We start from the raw sequence: 19,541 nt of genomic DNA on the forward strand, positions 1-19,541 counted from the left end.
ACTTTATCAATAAAACGAACAGATGACGAAAAAAAAAACAAAAACTGGAGCCCGCCAAAGCATATATGAGGTTTACGGCGCCACTGTGCCGTAACGGTTGCTTATACGAAAAAAATGAATAGGACATAATTTTTAGAGTAAATAGTGGTCTTTAGCCTTGTATAAGTTTTGTTTAAAAAGAATACATAGGTAATGAGAAAATCGTAAAAAACATGCTCGCCAAGGGATAGGGGTAGTTTCTGCAGTATATTTTCAAGGATAGGGGTGGTTTCCGCAGAGATGTTGCAATAACCATATATATTTTTGAAAAGCACTATTGATGCAGCATATGCCCATATGGATCAAAAAGCAAAAAACAGAAAAAATTCCAACCCCCCATTTTATTTATTTTTTTTTGCTACAGGGGTTGCACTAGGAAATCGCTTTTGGTGTCCATGCATGGGTAATAATAACGTGCACAAAATGATATATGAAGCATATTAATGAAGGGCATTGTGTGTGAAGGATTCCAAGAAAATCAATTTATTTATTAATTCTTCTTTTTTTTTTGGGGTGGTTCCGGGGAAAAAATGGGGGTGCATTATACAAATTTGTAAATAGCACCAATACATGGGTAATCGCTGAAAGTCTTTTTACTCTAGCATAAACGGTTCAGATGGTATAAAAAGAGGTTTTTTAAAATGTAACACCATGTAATTAAAAAAAGGGCAATTACCCTTAAGTGAAACCTATACCAAAAAATCAGTCAATTATTTTTGAATAATTGCCGCACGATTTCTTCTTAATTTCCGTTACAGTTAGGGAAAAATATATATTTTTTAAAAACATCTTTTTTAAAAACTTGTCAAATTTATGGCGCCACCCCCGCTAAACGGTGGATGATAGAGAGATGCTGTCGGAAATAAATCGTAGAAAATATAGTCCTCTTCATATTTCTATAAAAGAAATTTTTTGTAAAAGGTACAGGAAGGGCTACGTTCCGCAAAAACCACAAATTACCCCCTTTAAAGGGGTGAAAAGGGAGGTTCCGGTGCGAAATTTTTTCAGAAAAAGTTATAATAAGCGCCCCTTGATATACCAGAAAAAAAATAAAACCGGACTTGTGTCCATTTTGCAAGGTTCAACCTTTGTTTCCTACACTATTAACCATTTCCGTAAGCAATCCTGTTTGATTTTTCCTTTAGTTTCCTGTCATTTTCTTTACTTTAACATTTTTTTAATCCTTAGTTCCGATAAGTCTTCTTTCTTCGTGAGGAAATAAAAATAGTTTATTATATTATTTAGCCTAATATCTTCTCATGTTTGTGCTCCATTTTAGTCCCCTTCTGGCCCAATTTTCGGATCAAAATTTATTATTTGAGACGCTCGGTAGGGCGACTTCGAAAACGTCGAGAAAAAACAACAGCCATGATTTTGACAATGGCGTGTCAAACCAAAACTGTCAGTTGAAATTAAATGGTCGAAAAAAGATTCGTGCGAAGACAATGATAGAGGGGGATGGGATACACAATCAAATTTTCAGTAGAGTATCGAATTGGATAAGTTCTAACGACTTTTTTCATCAAGAAAATAAGGCAGACACAGACGCAGAAACTATTATTACGAATAGCAGACTTACCGATATAACTTCAGGTAAATTCGTACAAATAGCCAAAATAAAGACTACAAAACTTATTTATTTAACTTTTTAATTAATGTATGTACCTATGTGATAATTAGCAATAGGAAAAGCTTTCATTTTTCTTCGACTTGGATAATGCTGACAAATATATAGTTATAGTAGTATGGTATAACTAGATCCAAACCCAGACATCCAAAGTGAAAGTTATCCTCCAACACCAAATTGTTCTACTGTATATGGTCCACATAATGTTCAGAAAAAAGTCACACCATTTTAAGCGTCGGGTTTAGGGGGGAGAGGGGGGAGAAATCGGTAAATTCGTAGTTTTTTACGTTTTTCGTCAATATTTCTAAAACTATGCGGTTTAGCATGAACAACCCTATATACAAAAATGTTCTACATCAAATTTGAAATAAATAAGGCTTTATACACAATCCTAAAATGAACGGTTCCAAAGATATAGAGGTAGTATAGTAAGTATAATTAGTCCAAAAAAGGGCTAACCCAGACATCCAAAGTAAAAGTTTTCCTCCAACACTAAATTGTTCTATATGATCCACATATTGTTCAGTAAAAAGATACATCATTTTGAGCGTCCAGTTTGGGGGGGGGGAGATGGGGGAGAAGTCGGTAAATTAGTAGGTTTTTTATATTTTTCCTCAATATTTCTAAAACTATGCTTTAATGTAAACAACGTTCTATACAAAAATGGTCTACATAAAATTTAATACAAAAAAGATCCTATACATAATTGTTATAAAATCAACGCTTCCAGAGTTACGGAGGGTGAAAAGTGGAGGTTTTCGATACTTTTTATATGTTTTATTTAAAATAGTAGGCAATAGTAAGCAATTTAAAATAGTATTACTGATGAAAGAAATTTTCGTTAACAGAATTGTATTTTGTAAATAAAATTTGCTATTTCTGTGGCCTATGTCAACCTCACCACCCGAAATCATCATCAATTGCCCAAATAATATAAAAAGTATCTAAAACCTTCACTTTTCAGACTCCGTAACTCTGGAACCGTTGATTTTAAAGCAATTATGTATAGGATCTTTCTTGTTTTAAATTTTGTGTAGAACATTGTTTACGCTAGCGCATAGTTTTAGAAATATTGCCGAAAAACGTAAAAAAACTACGAATTAACCGAATTCTCCCCCATCTCCCCCCCAAACCGGACGCTCAAAATGATGTAACTTTTCACTGAACAATATGTGGACCATATAGAACAATTTGGTGTTGGAAGAAAATTTTTACTTTGGATGTCTGGTTTAAGCCTTTTTTGGACCAATTATACTATACTACCTCCGTAACTTTGGAACCGTTCATTTTAGAAGGATTATGCATCGGACCTTTTTTATTTCAAATTTAATGTAGAATATTTTTGTATAAAAGGTTGTTCATGCTAAACCGCATAGTTTTAGAAATATTGACGAAAAACGTAAAAAATTACGAATTTACCGATTTCTCCCCCCTCTCCCCCCTAAACCCGACGCTCAAAATGGTGTGACTTTTTTCTGAACATTATATGGACCATATAGAACAATTTGGTGTTGGAGGATAACTTTCACTTTGGATGTCTGGGTTATGTCATTATTTGGATCAATTGTATCATACTATAGTTGTATACATGTATATTTGAAGTAGATGTTTCGATTATCCATATTATATTTTGTCTTAAATTATTTGTTGGTGATTTTTTGTGGGGTATTGGCGGAGTTTAATATTTTGGTATTATTCGGTACCTACTTTCTTTTGTTGTAGGCTTTACAAATATTATGTTTTATTCCCGTATTTCCCATATTTCGATCTCCACCTTTTTCGGTCGGTCTATTCCTCCTCAGTCATTGCTCGATCTCTCTTTATTCCCCTGATTCCTCTTCTCCATTCTAATGCTGGTCTTCCTCTCCTTCTGTTCCATGAAACATAGTTTTGTCTGTTTTGCCCATCGTCCATCGTTTTCATTCGCATTACTTGGCCGTACCATAAAATTTGTTTCGTTTCTATTGTATATACGGCATTGTAAATCCTTATTGTTTTGTTTTTTCATTTTAGACAAGGCGAAAACGGCAGGTTCGTTGGAAAAAATATACCCATAAGATTTTTTTTGCATAATCACATTCGTGAGACACCCCAGAATAAGGTTCAAGAAATCGCCCACGTGAAAAGTGGTCCAATTTTTTTTAACAATTTTTTATAATAAAATTTCAAAAATACAATATTTTCGGCCCAGAGAATTTTTTTTTAGATTTTTCGGACCATTCCGGACAGAAAAGGTCTCTTATAATTTTTCTCTAAAGTTGATCGTGTTTGAGTTATAAGCAATTTAAATTTGAAAAACGCGAAAATGGCCATAGTGGTAAGATCGTATTGACGCGGCTGTAAATGTGAGTGCGAGTGAGATGCGCCATTGGACTGTCTGAATGGCATCTCTTTCGCACTCATCATGGACGGCCGCCTGATACGTGCATGGCGCTCATTATTTTTACTTAAAAATAACAGCTTAGTAATTAAATAATGACAAAAATTTCTTCAGGATCTTGTAGGGGGGGGGGCTATACATTTTCTGCTGAATGTCCCACTTCGATGTTCCTTCCTTTGCTATCACTCTCCTTATGTATGTAAATTCTTCGCATTTTTTATATCACCAATCGAGAGTTGTGGGTCTCTTTCTTCGTCCTTTATTCTAAGATATTCCGTTTTGTTAATGTTGATGGTGAGTCTCCAATTTTTCTTCGGATAACTTTCGAAACATACAATCCGTGTCTTCCTCATCTCATTTGATCGTTTGCGAAGAAAATATTTATTATGTACTTGTTCCCAAGTTCTATTCCCATGCCTGTGCATTTTCTCCTCCAGTTGTTTAATGCTTCATAAATATAGATTTTGAATAGAGTTAGAGATAAAGAACATCCTTGCCCCAAACACGAAATGTTTTGCTATGCCTTCTGTGACAGGAAATGCGTCTGGAATTTTAATCCCCATTTTAACGACACTTTTTGCATTTATGTTCATGTTCGCTATAGCGTTGATGTATGCATTACTTGGGCAATATTTCAAACAATATTTTTAAAAATACTGTATCATAGGCCTTCTCTAAGTCGACGAACACTAAATGAGTTGGTAAATTTCTGGCTGTTCTTTTCTCTATATTTTGTTGAAGTGCTATTCAGCTGAAGTTATAGGGATTTCTAATATTCTTACCACTCTGACATACTTACATATGATGTCCAATCTTATCGTAATACTAATAGCTACAATTTTTGGTTACTTTAGTATCAAAAATGGACGAGTACGATGGTATTGTCGTCGAAGAAAGAACCGATGTTATTAATTTCTCCAATTCGAAGTCTGAAAAATCTTCGGAGGAAAAATTTGTCGAAAAAATGAAAGCCTTTAATAGTAGAGCAATAAAAAATTTGTCGAAATTTTCACAATATTCCCCGTTTCAACTTGCTGGTGCTCTGAAATCACATTCTGCCCCACCGACACAATTTTCAGTTATCGTGGAAGGAGAGGAACTCCCAGTAGGTGACAACTGTTTTCTTTCATTTTAATTACGAGAAATGTATATGAAAGTTTCGCAAGTATCCACATCCACACTCATTAGCCTACAATTTTTTTAAGAAAATAATTTTCAGAATATAGCAAATTATAATAAAAAACTATGGGAACTTTCCGAAAATCTAAAACTTCTATCGTTGGATTTAAGATTCTGATGACAACTATAATTGTGCCTTGTAAAATTTGCAAGGCAAACGAACGATGAATAAAGTTGACTAGAAGGTATCATAAGATTTTATTCCACAACCCGTGAATTCATCTAGGTAAAAGTCCATCGAATTTTGATTCCTTTATTCAGATAGGAGGAACATGCTAAAAGCCGGGTTTTCAAGTGTTTTTGGGTATTTTTGTTAGGTTTTTCTAATTTTTTGGCCGTTTTGCGCCATTAAATGGCATGTTTCAAAGTATGTTCTCGAAAAACATAAGATGTAGACAGCAGTAGACAAATATATGCAAATTCATATTACACAAAAAAACCGGGTTTCAAATGTTTTTGGAAGTTTTTATTAGATTTTTCCATCTTGTATCATTTTTAAACAATGTAAGATGCGCAATTATAAGAAACAAGGTTTTTTGCATATTTGAAGAAGTCTCTAGCTTCTCTGAATATGGAAAATAATATCGTCTTATAGAAAGGTAAAAAAAGTTAGGTGAATCCAGTATAAACATCCGAATAACCCTTGAAAACCTTGTATTTTGCCTAAGCGATGATTGTATTTGCTTTTTTGAGGCCTAAAACTATTTTATAATATATTATATATTTAATATAATTGCAGACGCATTGATTCAGGTTGTATCAACCTCAAAAAATATGAGTAACCCCGTGTAAAAACAATGAAAACACATCGTTTTTTGGGTGTTTCGTAAATTTTTTAATCTCCTAAAGGAATCAATTACTTCAAATTATGTCTAACATTATAAAAAAACATTGATTTGATCTATTTTGAAGTCTATAAATGGGGAAAATCCTCAAAAACCACTAAAAACCAGTTTTTGAGTTTTTTAAGGTGGTGCATCTGACGGAAATAGTAATTTACGTACCTAACAAGTTCCGAAAGTGATATTTTACGAGACGAGTAGGAAGTTTCCAGAGCGAGCCGTAGGCGAGTCCTGGAATCCTGCGAGTCTCGTAAAATCACTTTTGGATCGTGTTACGTACAATATTTTTTCTGCAGCCGTTTTGTATATTAAAAATAATATATGTATAAACTTTACTTATGAACTTTTATTAAACACTTTAAAGTTACTCTCGTGAATTCAACATTAGATAAATCTACTTAGGAATATTAATAATAACACAATTATTACAATTACTTACATTGATATTGTTAGGAATATTGACAGAAGTGGCAGTATTGAAATTAGTGTGAGACGTGTCAGTACTTTTACTATTTTTTGAGATATTAATTTGGTTGCGGCCATTTTCAATCTGTGAATCTGTCATAATAAAATACAAAGTTGATGTTATTGTCAAAGCCGTTACCTAGCTACCTAAAATCGTCGCGAAAGTAAAAAAAGCGCGAAAGTGAAAAAATTAGTCCCGAAAGTAGCTACTTTCGGTACGAGTTGTGTAAAATGGTACTTTCGACTTAATAAATCATACCGAAAGTTTTATTTTCGGGACGGCTGCAGAAAAAATCTGTAAAAAATCAGATATATACATTTTGATAACATACTCAAAATAAAAAACAAATTAGACCTGCAACCATCTCCAAAAAGAGAGTTATACGTTTTTTTCCGAAAAAAAAATTCATATTTCGATGCAATTATTATTGTCACGTGATTTACTAGATTTTGTAAAAGCTTAATTGAAAATTTATTTGATTATTTTTTTTTTTCAATTCTAGGATTTACCTGTCGCAAATACAAAGATGAGCGAAGTTTCCTTCAAAACAATTAAAACGTCTAATATAGCACACCCAATTACGCAACCACACAGACCCTCGAGTAGACATAAACACAAACACACAGATATGGTCACTCAGAAAGTGGGCAGCGTTGACAGGAAACCGAGAAAGAGAAGAACGATGGAGAAAGTCGGAGCGAGTGTGGTAAGTTTTATGTTTGTCTCTATTCGCAAAATTAAATTCCGACAGAGGGCGCTCAAAATTTCAAAGATGGACGATAACTCGAGGAAAACAATTCATTTTGTCATTTGATCTCACAGTTCTAAAACGTTAAATTAAAATTATTTACACTAGTGTTTTGCCAAAGTAATCACTAAGTTTTGCCACTAAGACATTTTATAGGTTAAAGACGACTCAAAATTATGTCATCTGTAAGTATGCATTCATTAAAATTTGATGCTAACTACTGATTTGTTTTTCCCTTTCATAAAAAATCTGGCCCCCCGATAATCACACAGCGTTTTAAAAATTATTAATCTATCTTAAAATTTCTAATTTTGTTTTTAATTTAGTTTTAGAGGTACACTACAATTTATTTTACACTGACAGATAACAATTTTTAATTAAATAAAAACTGCAAACTAAGTAGGTGAATTTATTTTATAAAAATTATGTTGTGGAAATTATGAGGTGGTCGGAATATTTTGTATAACAATGTACATTCTATGTACAGAATATATACTGCATTTTATTTATTTATTTAATTTTGCAGTCGCTTAAACATGAAAAAATACTACGTTTAATACAAACGTTAAATTAACAAAATGTGTGATTTGACATTACGTAGTTAGTTTACGTCATTACGTAGAGTATAATAGGAATGAATACTGAGGAACACTGCAATAGTTTTTTAAGCCGAATTCATTGTTACTTACAACATAAACTGACAGCAAATATGTACACAAATTAATGACAAAGTCAATGTTTCCCTCGAGTTGATGCTTTTCAAATTTGCCACCAGGCGTCGCCCACTTTGCGGTTCCTCTCCAATAGAGACTTCTTATTACAAACACAGGTTTCCCTGACCAAAGAATTTTAAAGGGCTCGGTAAAAGTTCACCTCAAATCAAACTTATATTCCTAAAATAATATATTATATACAGAGAGAGTTTTATATATGCAACGCCTCAATTATCTCGGAAACGGCTTGCACGATTTCTGTAGGTTTTACTGAGTAAGGGTCTTGTGATGCGGCCGATATTATGGTGGTATTTACATTGTTGTCATATCTTTCGTTTTTCTGGAAATCTAATAAACTTTCTTATTTTAAATGGCACACTGTATATTTTTTGCCTTTTGAAGTCCTTGAGAAAATACTGATTATTTTTCATGTAATGTTCCCTATACCCAAATACCATAATTTCGCAGTTATTACCACATTTATTTAAACACTTTTTTAAAACAAATGATAAAAATCAATGTTTTTAGCCCGGGCCGAAAAAATTGATTTTTATAATTTGTTTAAAAAAAATGTTTAAATAAATGTAGCAATAACTCGGAAATTATGGCATTTAGGAATAGGGAACATTACATGCAAAATAATCAGTATTTATGAATGACTTAAAAACGCTCAAAATATACATATAGGGTGGCAAAATTAAAATAAGAAAGTTCATTAAATTTCCAGAAAAACGGAAGATCTGACAACAATGTAAATATATACCACTATAATATTGTTCGCAGTAGAAGACCCTTACCCACCAAAATCTATAAAAATCGTGCAAGCTGTTTCCGAGATAATTGAGGCGTTCCATACATAAAACTCACTCTGTATATCCTTTTCCCGTCCCATCCTAATACCATTTTATCTTTTCCAGATGTTTCACCTGTTCCTAAATGGTTTTATACAAGCAGGAATAGTTGGGATCTTACTTTTTTTGTTAGATATAATTATTAACTCTGAGCAATACGGTTTCCAAAATTATTTATTTAGCTCTTAGTAGTAAATGGTATGAGTAATATCTGTAGTTTTATTGTGTTCTAGTTATTTATTTTAATTATAAGAATTTCTAAAAAATAAGTCAAAAATGTATATTTTTAAGTTGGCAGGATTAATCCTTGTCTCGCGAAACGGTCCTTGTTAAATTCCCTTTGGGGTGAAAATAATAAATCGTAAATAATAATAAAATTACCAATGGACTACAGTCTCGTTACTTGAAAAACATGAGCCATGTTACATTGATAAACGAAAAATTGCAAATCCGTGAAACAAAAAGATTACAAAAAACGTACAAAAATTTTAAATAATAAAGTTTGGATATAATAATAATAATAAAACAACTATTAAAGAAATTCCTCATTCCGACATTCAAAACACCATCAAAGAATTTTCAATGAGAATATGGGTCGAAAGATGGAAAAAACTTGACAACAAACTACAACGCATCAACCCAAATTTGTCACCAATAGGGATAATGCCACAAAAACGACGAGATCAAGTCATACAACACCGCTTGAGAATAGGACATACCTGGTTAACCCACCAGTACCTAATGAAGAAAGAACAACAAAAACTGTGCTATGTTTGTGATATTCCTCTGACAATCGAACACATTATCGTTAGTTGCCCACTCTATCACCTGGAACGACTTCAAAGTGATTTACCAAGTGATCTGAAAAGTGCTCTGAACTATAGTAAATGTGATAAAGTGACTAAGTTTCTAAAACTAACTTAAATATACTACTTAAGTATACTACTATAAAAAACTACTTTAAAATAAACTTAAGTTCTCAACTGTAATTAGTTGTTATAAGCAAACATCTGATTTTATGTACAACTCTTCCCCGCCAATAACCTTTCATGGTTGACGCGGTTTACTTAATAAAAAAAATATTAAAGGTTGGATTTAAACGTGGCTGCAATTTCTTTTAATAGTAAAAAAGCTGATTTATTAAATTCTAATAAATATTGAAAATGAATGTTATAAATGTAATTAATGGTAAGTAATAGTTAAAACATATTATTTTCATTTAAAGTTTATAAGCCTCAAGCAGATAATTCCACTACTCAAGTCGCAAACAATATCCGAACAAAATCAGCAAACTCTTGACTGTGTCAAGCCAGATTCCAAATCAAAATTTACTTTCATTAGAACGCTTGACCAGTAGTTTCAAACTAGTAATTTGTGTGCTCAAACGGCATCAAACAAATGCGCATGGTTCTGATAATTTCAAACCGTTTAAAACTGATGCTAGAACAAAACTATCATATTGACGTCAATACAAGTTCGATGAATAAAGTCTGATGTTAAGCCTCAAATTTGTTGTATTTATTGTCGATTATTTTCTTGCTGAACCCCACTAAATGATTCAAAGCTGCTTTTGCTGCTCATTAGTCCTGTCGCCAGGGGGGGTACAACGGCCTCCTGTATTCAGATGGACTTACCCAAGTTTTTTTTATGTATTTTGACCTGTAGAACACGAATTTTTTGGGTAACAGTTGATCCGGATGTCGATAAGATTGTTATAAACCAAGAAGTTGAGGAATCACATAACAGCGATTTCTCGCAAAACAAAACATTTTTTTTTTGTATTTTTTGGGCTATTCTAACCAAAAAATGTTCCTGCAAATTTTTTTGTAGGATGCATAGTTTTCGAGATAAACGCGGTTAAACTTTCAAAAAATCGAAAAATTGCAATTTTTGAACCCGAATAACTTTTGATTAAGAAATAAAATAGCAATTCTGCTTACCGCATTTGAAAGTTCAAGTCAAATTATATCGGATTTAATTATTTGTATTGCTAAAAATTTATTATTTTATTGTTAAAAAAAGCTATAAACACCTAGTACTTGAGTGATGTTTTCAATGATTTCTCATTTAAAATCGAACGAGTAGGTAGAATAGGTAGAAGTGCAAGCGGGGCTATTTCTACGTAGCATGCGTTAAAACGCATGTATTAGGCACCGGAAACACTATGTGTTTGTAGCTTTTTTTAACAATAAAATAATAAATTTTTAGCAATACAAATAATTAAATCCGATATAATTTGACTTGAACTTTCAAATGCGGTAAGCAGAATTGCTATTTTATTTCTTAATCAAAAGTTTTTCGGGTTCAAAAATTGCAATTTTTCGATTTTTTGAAAGTTTAACCGCGTTAATCTCGAAAACTATGCATCCTACAAAAAAATTTGTAGGAACATTTTTTGGTTAGAATGGCCCAAAAAATACAAAAAAATGTTTTGTTTTGCGAGAAATCGCTGTTATGTGATTCCTCAACTTCTTGGTTTATAACAATCTTATCGACATCCGGATCAACTGTTACCCAAAAAATTCGTGTTCTACAGGTCAAAATACATAAAAAAAACTTACGTAAGTCCATCTGAATACAGGAGGCCGTTGTACCCCCCCTGGCGACAGGACTACATCATCTCTTATTGCAGATTATGTAAATACAGGGTGTTTCATTAATAATTGTCCATATAGTAACTGGAGAAATCTTAACACAAAATACGAAGATTTAACCTAAAACACTTAAATAAAATGTGGTTCCTTACTGAGTTACAGGGTGTTTTATCTAAAAATTTAAAAATTATTTTTGCTCAGCATTTTTAAATTATTCGACGTATCTTTTCATACTTGGCAGGAAGTACAGGTACTATACAACCTACTAAATTATGTTAAACAAACGTTTATGGCTATTACCAGAGGCGTACGACGGGGGAAAGTGAATGGTTGGCCCTTTCCAAATTCTACGCCACTGGCGAAATTGCTATTTTAGTTCAATTTTTGGATTTTCCAATACTTTCTATGAAAATAATATTCATTCGTAACGATAAAGTTATTAGTTTTCGAGATATTTGAAGTTAAAAATGAAACGACACGGTTATTTTGATCAGTGTATTGTGTCGCTTCATATTTAATTTCAAATATCTCGAAAACTAATCATTTTATCATTACGAATGAAGAGTATATTATTTACATAAAAAGTATTGAAAAATCAAAAAAATACACTAAAATAGCAATTTCGTCAGTGGTGTAGAATTTGGGAAGGATCAACCAGTCACTATCCCCTGTCGTACGCCTCTGGTAGTAGCTAGAAACGTTTATTTATTTTAATTTAGTATGGTGTAAAGTACCTACACTGTCTGCAAAGTATTATAAGGATACGCCAAATAGCTTTAAAGTACTGGGTACAAATAATTTTTAAATTATAATCATATGAATCGTATCATAAATTAATCAAAATAACTGTGCCGTTTCATATTTTTCAAATATCTCGAAAACTAATGACTTTATCGTTACCAATGAAGAGTATATTATTTACGTAGAAAGTATTGTAGAATCTAAAAATGACACTAAAATAGTAATTCTTCCAGTGGCGTAGAATTTGAGAAGGGCCAACCATTCACCATCCCCTGTCGTACGCCTCTGGTAGTGGCTATAAACGTTTGTTTATCACAATTTAGTAGGAAGTCTAGTAGTTGCACTTTCTTCCAAGTATGAAAACGATATGTCGAATAGTTTTAAAATTCTGAGCAAAAATATGTTTTAAATTTTTAGATAAAACACCCTGTAACTCAGTAAGGAACAACATTTTATTTAAGTGTTTTAGGTTAAATCTTCGTATTTTGTGCTAAGGTTTCTCCAGTTACTATATGGACAATTATTAATGAAACACCCTGTATAATCTGAAAGGACAAAATAAAATTCATAATCCCTTTTACCCTTTAGTTTATCATGAGTATAACTAAAGTTGTGCAAAATAAATGAAATTATAATTTTTTTAATATTATAATAAAATTTTATTGGATTTAGTTTTTAAGGTTATGCTATGTGTATTTTTATGAACGATGTTGTTAACTGCTTTGTATCTGTTTCGAGTTTTGCAGCTGCTACGAAATAATCAACAGGTAGTAAGGCCCAGATCCTCATAGTCCCTTCCTTATTTTTCTATGAAATACCTTGGGCTAAAATTTTCCGTAGACTATTCAAGTATATAAATTAGGTAAAAATATCATTATTAAACATGCACCTACGGATATAATTTAAAAACATCAGACAATTCTCAAAATGTTGTAGAAGTATTACCTTTATTAACTTATTCGGTTGTTAGTTACATATTTCGATTTGTCACTTTTTAGTTTATCACTGTAACATGTTAAACAAAAACAAGTTAATATTAAATTTTATACAAGTCGATATTAAATACAATAAAGGAAAAAAATAAACATTTAAAAAAAATTGCAGTATATTTGGGACATAGAAAGGTAAGTTTTCGCCACATTTGATGAAACAAAAAAATTTTACTTTAACCTTTGTTTCACACGCTAAGAATTTGAAGGGGCGATGGTTGAAACGCACGATGACATTCCAATAGTGCCTCGAGCAATCCTATGGAGCCTTTCTCATTACACGGCGTGGCGGTTAAAACGTTCGGTGTAATGTGAAAATTACCATGGGATTGCTTGAGCCACCATTGGAATGTCATCGTGCGTTCTAGCGATCGCACGTTCAAATTCTAAGTGTATGTGAAAGTAGCGTTAGACTTATACTATTGAATGACGAATCGCCCACAAAATTCTTTTAGATTACTTGAAAAATACTCTGTATAATTAAGTGACTCAGTTTCACATTATTTTATATACTTACATGTAATTGAAATTATTTTTGGATTCATAATTCATATTTGTAAATTAATTATAAAGGAAGAACGACAGAAGATGCTCGAAGAAATCGCCTCCAATCGGGCAGAACGACACAACAAAAGAAAATATCAGCGAAAATTGCAAACCGAACAGTTTATTAAGAGTATGCAAATGCTCCAAGCGAACGCCAAAGCAGATGCGCAACCGTTTGAAGATTATGCGATCTTTTTGTATCGTCAAACAGCGCCTAAGTTTGAAGATAGGGTTAAACAGATAGAGAAACAGTTTACTTATGTTCCTGTAAGCAGTGTGATGTTAGCAACTAATCTGTTTTGTGTTGTGTTCTACTAAAAATGTTAGGCTTGGAATTACTGTTAATGTAGAAAATATTAATTAGATTTTTTTTGTATTTTTACTTACTATAACGAATCGACTTGACTCATACATAAACAACTGATAGTTGGACGGTGAAATATACTTATAATTAAAGTTTTTCATTAGTTTTCTTTGATGTTGCTATTTCTAATAGTTCTAGCATTGTGTTATGTCGTATCTTGTCAAAATCCTTTTTAAAAACGATTACACATATATGTATAAATTTTGATTTATATCTATGCATCTGCTTGTCAATTGTACTTGAATACTGAACAAAGTTTCTCTCGTACTCAAGCAACTCTTAAATCCGAATTAAGTATTGCTATTTGTCTCCTCTAGAACCTGTATATTCTGGTATGTATTACTAGCAAGAAGATCTTCAAAATGTGACTCATCAGACTTATTGGCCGATAATCATTGCAAGTCTTTGGATTTTGTTTCTTAGGTATTGTGAGAAATGTCGACTTAAGCCAATCAGTTGGTAATATCCTAATGTCATAAATGTTGTTAGAGACCATCATCATCATCATTGGCTGACATGGTGGGCCTTGGCCTGTTCCAGAACCAGCTTCCATTCCTTCCTATCCCTCGCCTTGGTTTTCCAATTTCGCACTCCTAACACTCGCAATTCGTCTTCCATCTGGTCCTTAAATCATGCTTTGGGTCTGCCTCTTTTCTTTACTCCATTCGGTATTTGGTTATAAATGTGTTTCGACGGCTCCACCTCATTCATTCTCTCTAAGTGGCCTAGCCACCGCAGTCTGTTTATGATAGATCTACCAACACTAGGCTCACTATAGAGGTTGTTAGAGACCACACAGTGCATTAATTCCATTTTCTCCTAAAAGCTTTAGTATGTCAGAAATGTGGGTCAAATGCTTTTCCATTTTTTTGCCGTTTGTATTACCCATGTAACCTTACTTTCTGTTATATGTAGATAGGTCTGTTGTGACAATCCTATAATGTTCTGTTCTTTCATCTTCAAATAATTCAGAAATGCAGTTTTTCCATTCTTTTGGGTGTTCATTGATATCTAATATTCTGTGTCCGATTTTGTCTTCTAAATTTTGGGGTAATTATTTCTGTTTGTTTCCTACGATCTCTTAATTTTGTGTGCAGATGCAAGTATCTTGTTTCTTTTCATATTGTTCAATTTCACTATATTCTTTACTATGAGATTGTGTTTTCCTTGTCTTATCTTCTGCTTGATTATTGCGTGGATCCACTTTTATTAGTTTTAGTCTTTATTTCTGATTTCTCATCTGTGGTCCATGAGTCTCAGTAGTTCTTCAATCATCCACCCTTGTTTTCTTTTTTGTTTTTGCTGCACCCAATTTTGTTTCTTGAACGGTCTTTGATATATCTGTATTTCTCGTACAGCTTTCCTCAGTACTTTTGTCTTTGCTCGAAGTCAACTTTCTTTTTTGTTCTAGTACACTGGTTATATCTTGTTTTACGGTATCATATTTCCTGTATAAACAGTAACTATTTACTTATTCGGCCGTGTATCTCTTTTCAATCTCAGTCGTATTTTTCCTACAAAATATTGCGATATTTTAGTTTATCTGCACTTGGATAGGGTTTGACTTCGCATAGTAAATTTCTGTATCTTTTATTTTTTATACATATGAAGTCTGATTACCAACCACTCGTTCGGGTGTATCTGCTGGTGATCTCCAGGTAACAAATTTACCGCACCCTAATGCTTCTTTGTAATTGGTTCAACCTCAGGCAAGTTTACTCCACTATATTATGAAATCTTGACACTACTACATTGATGAAACTTTGACACTATTGGCAGGGCTGCTTTATCCATTAGGCAATATAGGCAGTTGCCTAGGGCGGCAAATTATGAGAGGGCGGCAAAAATACTGTACAAAAAATATTTGTATATAAAAATTAAAATAGAATAACATTTAAGTACATAGTACATCCATCAACGGAATATAAGTGGGCATTCATTTCTAGAAAACAAATTGCATTTTCTTAACATTATTCATTCAACTTCAACTCAACAAAAAGGACAGAAGTCGTAAATTTGGGGATTATTGGGCCGTACGTCGGTAGCATCGCAAAGGCGGCGGGCGCACTGTTCTATAATTTTTTTTAAACTGAATCCTTTTGGGTTATTCGTGGTTGAAAATTTGCCATTTTCATTGAAAAATGTCGCGTTTTCGGACGGTTTTTTGCGAATACCTTAAAAATTTTGCATCTAACAAAAAAACTATATAAAACATTTTTGTAGCTTATGAAAAATCATAGAGATTCGTTCCTTCATAAGTCTTCTAGTGATAACACAAAAAGAGATATGGTAGGTGAAAAGAAATTTTTTTGTGCGTGCTCAAATGGGTGTGTTCAAGTTAATAACAGAGAAATGGTCGATTTTAAGGGTATAATGCTATCAATATATTTTGTAAGTACTGCCTGAAAAGACCTTTAAAACGACCGTACTGTTAAATTTCGATTACATTCAAACTAAGCGAGATATGGTGCAACAAAAAAGGATGACTAATTTATTTTAAGATAAAATGCGAAGTATGTATATTTTAACCCCTCATCCACCAGATTTAAATGCATCGTTTTGCTTCTACAATACCTTTTATTATAGTGTTATTTCTATGTTCAACAAGTTGGACGGGTTTAAAATGTATGGTTTTAGAAAAAATATAAGATCAAATTATAGAGAGCATTTTTAAGTTTTTTATTTAAATCTTCCTTTTTCTCCATGTAACTCGAAAATGATAATGAGATACTGTAATGAAACAAAAAATAAAATTGTTATCTAAAAGAAAACCTACATTTTCTTAAGGTATTTTTTACGTATATCTTATCACTTTCGAATTACATGGAGAAAAAGGAAGATTTTTAAGAAAATTTTAAAATGCGCTCTATTATTTGATCTTATTCTTTTCAAGAACCATTTATTTTAAACCCGTCCAACTTTTTGAATATAGAAATAACACTACAGTAGAAGCTATTCTAGAAGAAAAACGATGCATTTAAATTCTGGTGGACGAGGGGTTAAATATACTTCTCATTTTTCCTTAAAATACATTAGTCATAAGTTTTTTTGCACCATATCTCGCTTAGTTTGAATGTAACCGACATTTAACATTTCTCGTTTTAAAGGTCTTTTCAAACACTACAAAAGGTATTCGTAGCGTTATAGGTATGGTTCATTCCACCAACATACGTCTGTTTAGATTATCGCGACAACGAATATTTCAGTGTGCAACATAAGGAGTACGAAAGTAAATGGCTCTAATAAATTATTCCAATAAACAGCAATGTAATTTGCTATTTATTTTCGTTCTTCATATTTTGCACAATAAAATATTCGTTGTCGAAATAATCCAAAACAGACGTATATTTGTAGAATAGGGTATACCCCTAAAATCGACAATTTCTCTATTATTTTAAGATGAATACGCCGATTTGAGCATGCACCAAAAAAATATTTTTTCACCCACCATCTCTTTCTTTATTAAAACTAGAAGATTTATGAAAAAATGAATCTCTCTGATTTTTCATAAACTACAAAAATGTTTTATATAGTTTTTTTCGTTAGATGCACAATTTTTATGGTATTCCCAAAAAACAGTCTCCGAAAAGTGTCATTTTTCAATGAAAACGGCAAATTTTTAACCACGAATAACTCAAAAGTATTGAGTTTTCAAAAAAATTTATAAAACAGTTATTGCTTAGAATTAGGTTCTCTGGCCACTTCCGGTGTTAATTTGATAAAAAAATATTCCACCCCCGAACGGGTGGGAACCACCCCTAAGTTAAAAGCGTCATAGGACATAGCGTAGACTTTGCTTCTTGAGCTATTCCCTACTTACAGTGAAAACATCAAATAAATTGATGCAGTAGGATGGAATTCGGGGCCAAATACCCTCACTGACTGCACTAATAGATACCTACATCATTCATAAAGGTTCATTTGGATACCACAATAAAATCACCAATCACCAATAATTGACATATCTAAACATTTAAACAAGAGTGGATTGAAAGATATTTTCCCTAATTTTGATATTGCTTTGCGAATTTATTTGTGCCTCCCAGTTGCCAACCTACGTGTCCGCTGAAAGGTCGTTTCCGAAAATGTCAAGAATTTAAAATAGTCATGAAAATAATTTCCGATCAAGTATGACGCAAGAACGTCTTAACAATTTGTCGATTTTGTCCATAGAAAGTGACGTAACAAAGGCGATAAATTATGACGACATTATAGATGATATTTCCAAAGAAAAATCAAGAAAGAAATCTGATGTGATCGAACTGGAATGACAATATTTTTATGTATTCTTATTTAAATAAAAAAATCTGCCTGTATTTTTTTTTCGCAAAAATGGTACATGCTTGAAGGGCGGCTACTAGAGAATTGCCTAGGGCGTCAATTGACCTAAACGCGGCCCTGACTATTGGTATCTAAAATACATAGGTTAATTAAGTTATATCGGTGATTTTTTGTATTTTCTGCGTCATTCAGTTGTGTTTAGAACTCTTGGCGACGTATTATTAGTGTAATATATTATTTATTGATTACCGTCAAAGGCCGACATTATTAACCAAAAAAGAAGATAGTGATGTTTCTAGTGACATTATTGGGTGTGAATCAGTCTTTTGAGTTTATTCCTCCTAGTTTAAAAACAGGGCATAGAAGGAGTAAACTCAAAAAACGGATTCACGCCCAATAACGTCACTAGAAAAATCATCAGATTCATCTTCTTTTTGGTTGATCATGTCGGCCTTCGACGGTAATTCATAAATATTATATTATACTAATACGTCGCTAAAGAGTTCTAAAAACAACTGTTTTTATATAAATGCAGACTAAAGATCTAAAAATTAAAGGAATAACGCAGAGAACACAAAAATCGCCGACATAACTTAATAATTAACCCATGAATTTTAAATTCCGATAATTTCAAAATTTCATAAATTGTCAATTGTGACAAAATTTCATAATTTAGTGCAGTAAACTTGCCTTCGGTTGTACCAATTACAAACAAACATTACGGCGTGGTAAATTTGACTTAATCTTCCTAGTTTAAAAACGAGGTATAGTTTATTTTTTCTTTTTGCAAGTACATCTCCTCCAAATCTGTTCTGGTTCTCGTATTCTCAGTTGTTCCATAAATTCATAGGTTTCTGGTAAAGTTCTCACATATAATATTCAACCAGACATTGCGTGTTGGTATTCTTTTTCTCATAGGCATCTTTCAGTCACAATTTTTCGATTTCTTTCTAACGCATTAATTGTATGTGACAGAAAAAAGGCACGTTTGTGATTACAGACATTTATTTTATTTATAACATTGATTCTAGTTGTCGATAGATGGCGCTATAATCGAACAAAAATATTACGAATATAATCATTTTATAAATACAATAAACACAATTGATTTGTTTTTATGCCAAATTGCAAATAAAATTTGACAACTGTCAGATTTAACTAAAATGTCATGTTACAATAAA

At 32.4% G+C, this 19,541-nt stretch overlaps 1 protein-coding gene across 16 annotated transcripts in view; it reads left to right on the forward strand.

The window, feature by feature from the left end:
- LOC114343397 (F-actin-monooxygenase Mical) overlaps positions 1-19,541 on the forward strand; it is a 228,788-nt gene that overhangs the window by 135,196 nt on the left and 74,051 nt on the right. For 13 of the 16 annotated variants that reach the window (XM_028294217.2, XM_050650929.1, XM_028294268.2 and 10 more), the window contains exons 11-14: positions 1,319-1,632; positions 4,901-5,151; positions 7,036-7,239; positions 13,743-13,982. In XM_028294217.2, coding sequence (XP_028150018.1) covers positions 1,319-1,632; positions 4,901-5,151; positions 7,036-7,239; positions 13,743-13,982 — 1,009 coding nt within the window. The remainder of the gene's footprint in view (positions 1-1,318; positions 1,633-4,900; positions 5,152-7,035; positions 7,240-13,742; positions 13,983-19,541) is intronic. The other 3 variants (XM_050650934.1, XM_028294304.2, XM_028294310.2) reach the window with 3 other exon arrangements.

Source organism: Diabrotica virgifera, chromosome 5 (assembly GCF_917563875.1).
Source record: "Diabrotica virgifera virgifera chromosome 5, PGI_DIABVI_V3a".
NCBI lineage: Eukaryota > Metazoa > Arthropoda > Insecta > Coleoptera > Chrysomelidae > Diabrotica > Diabrotica virgifera.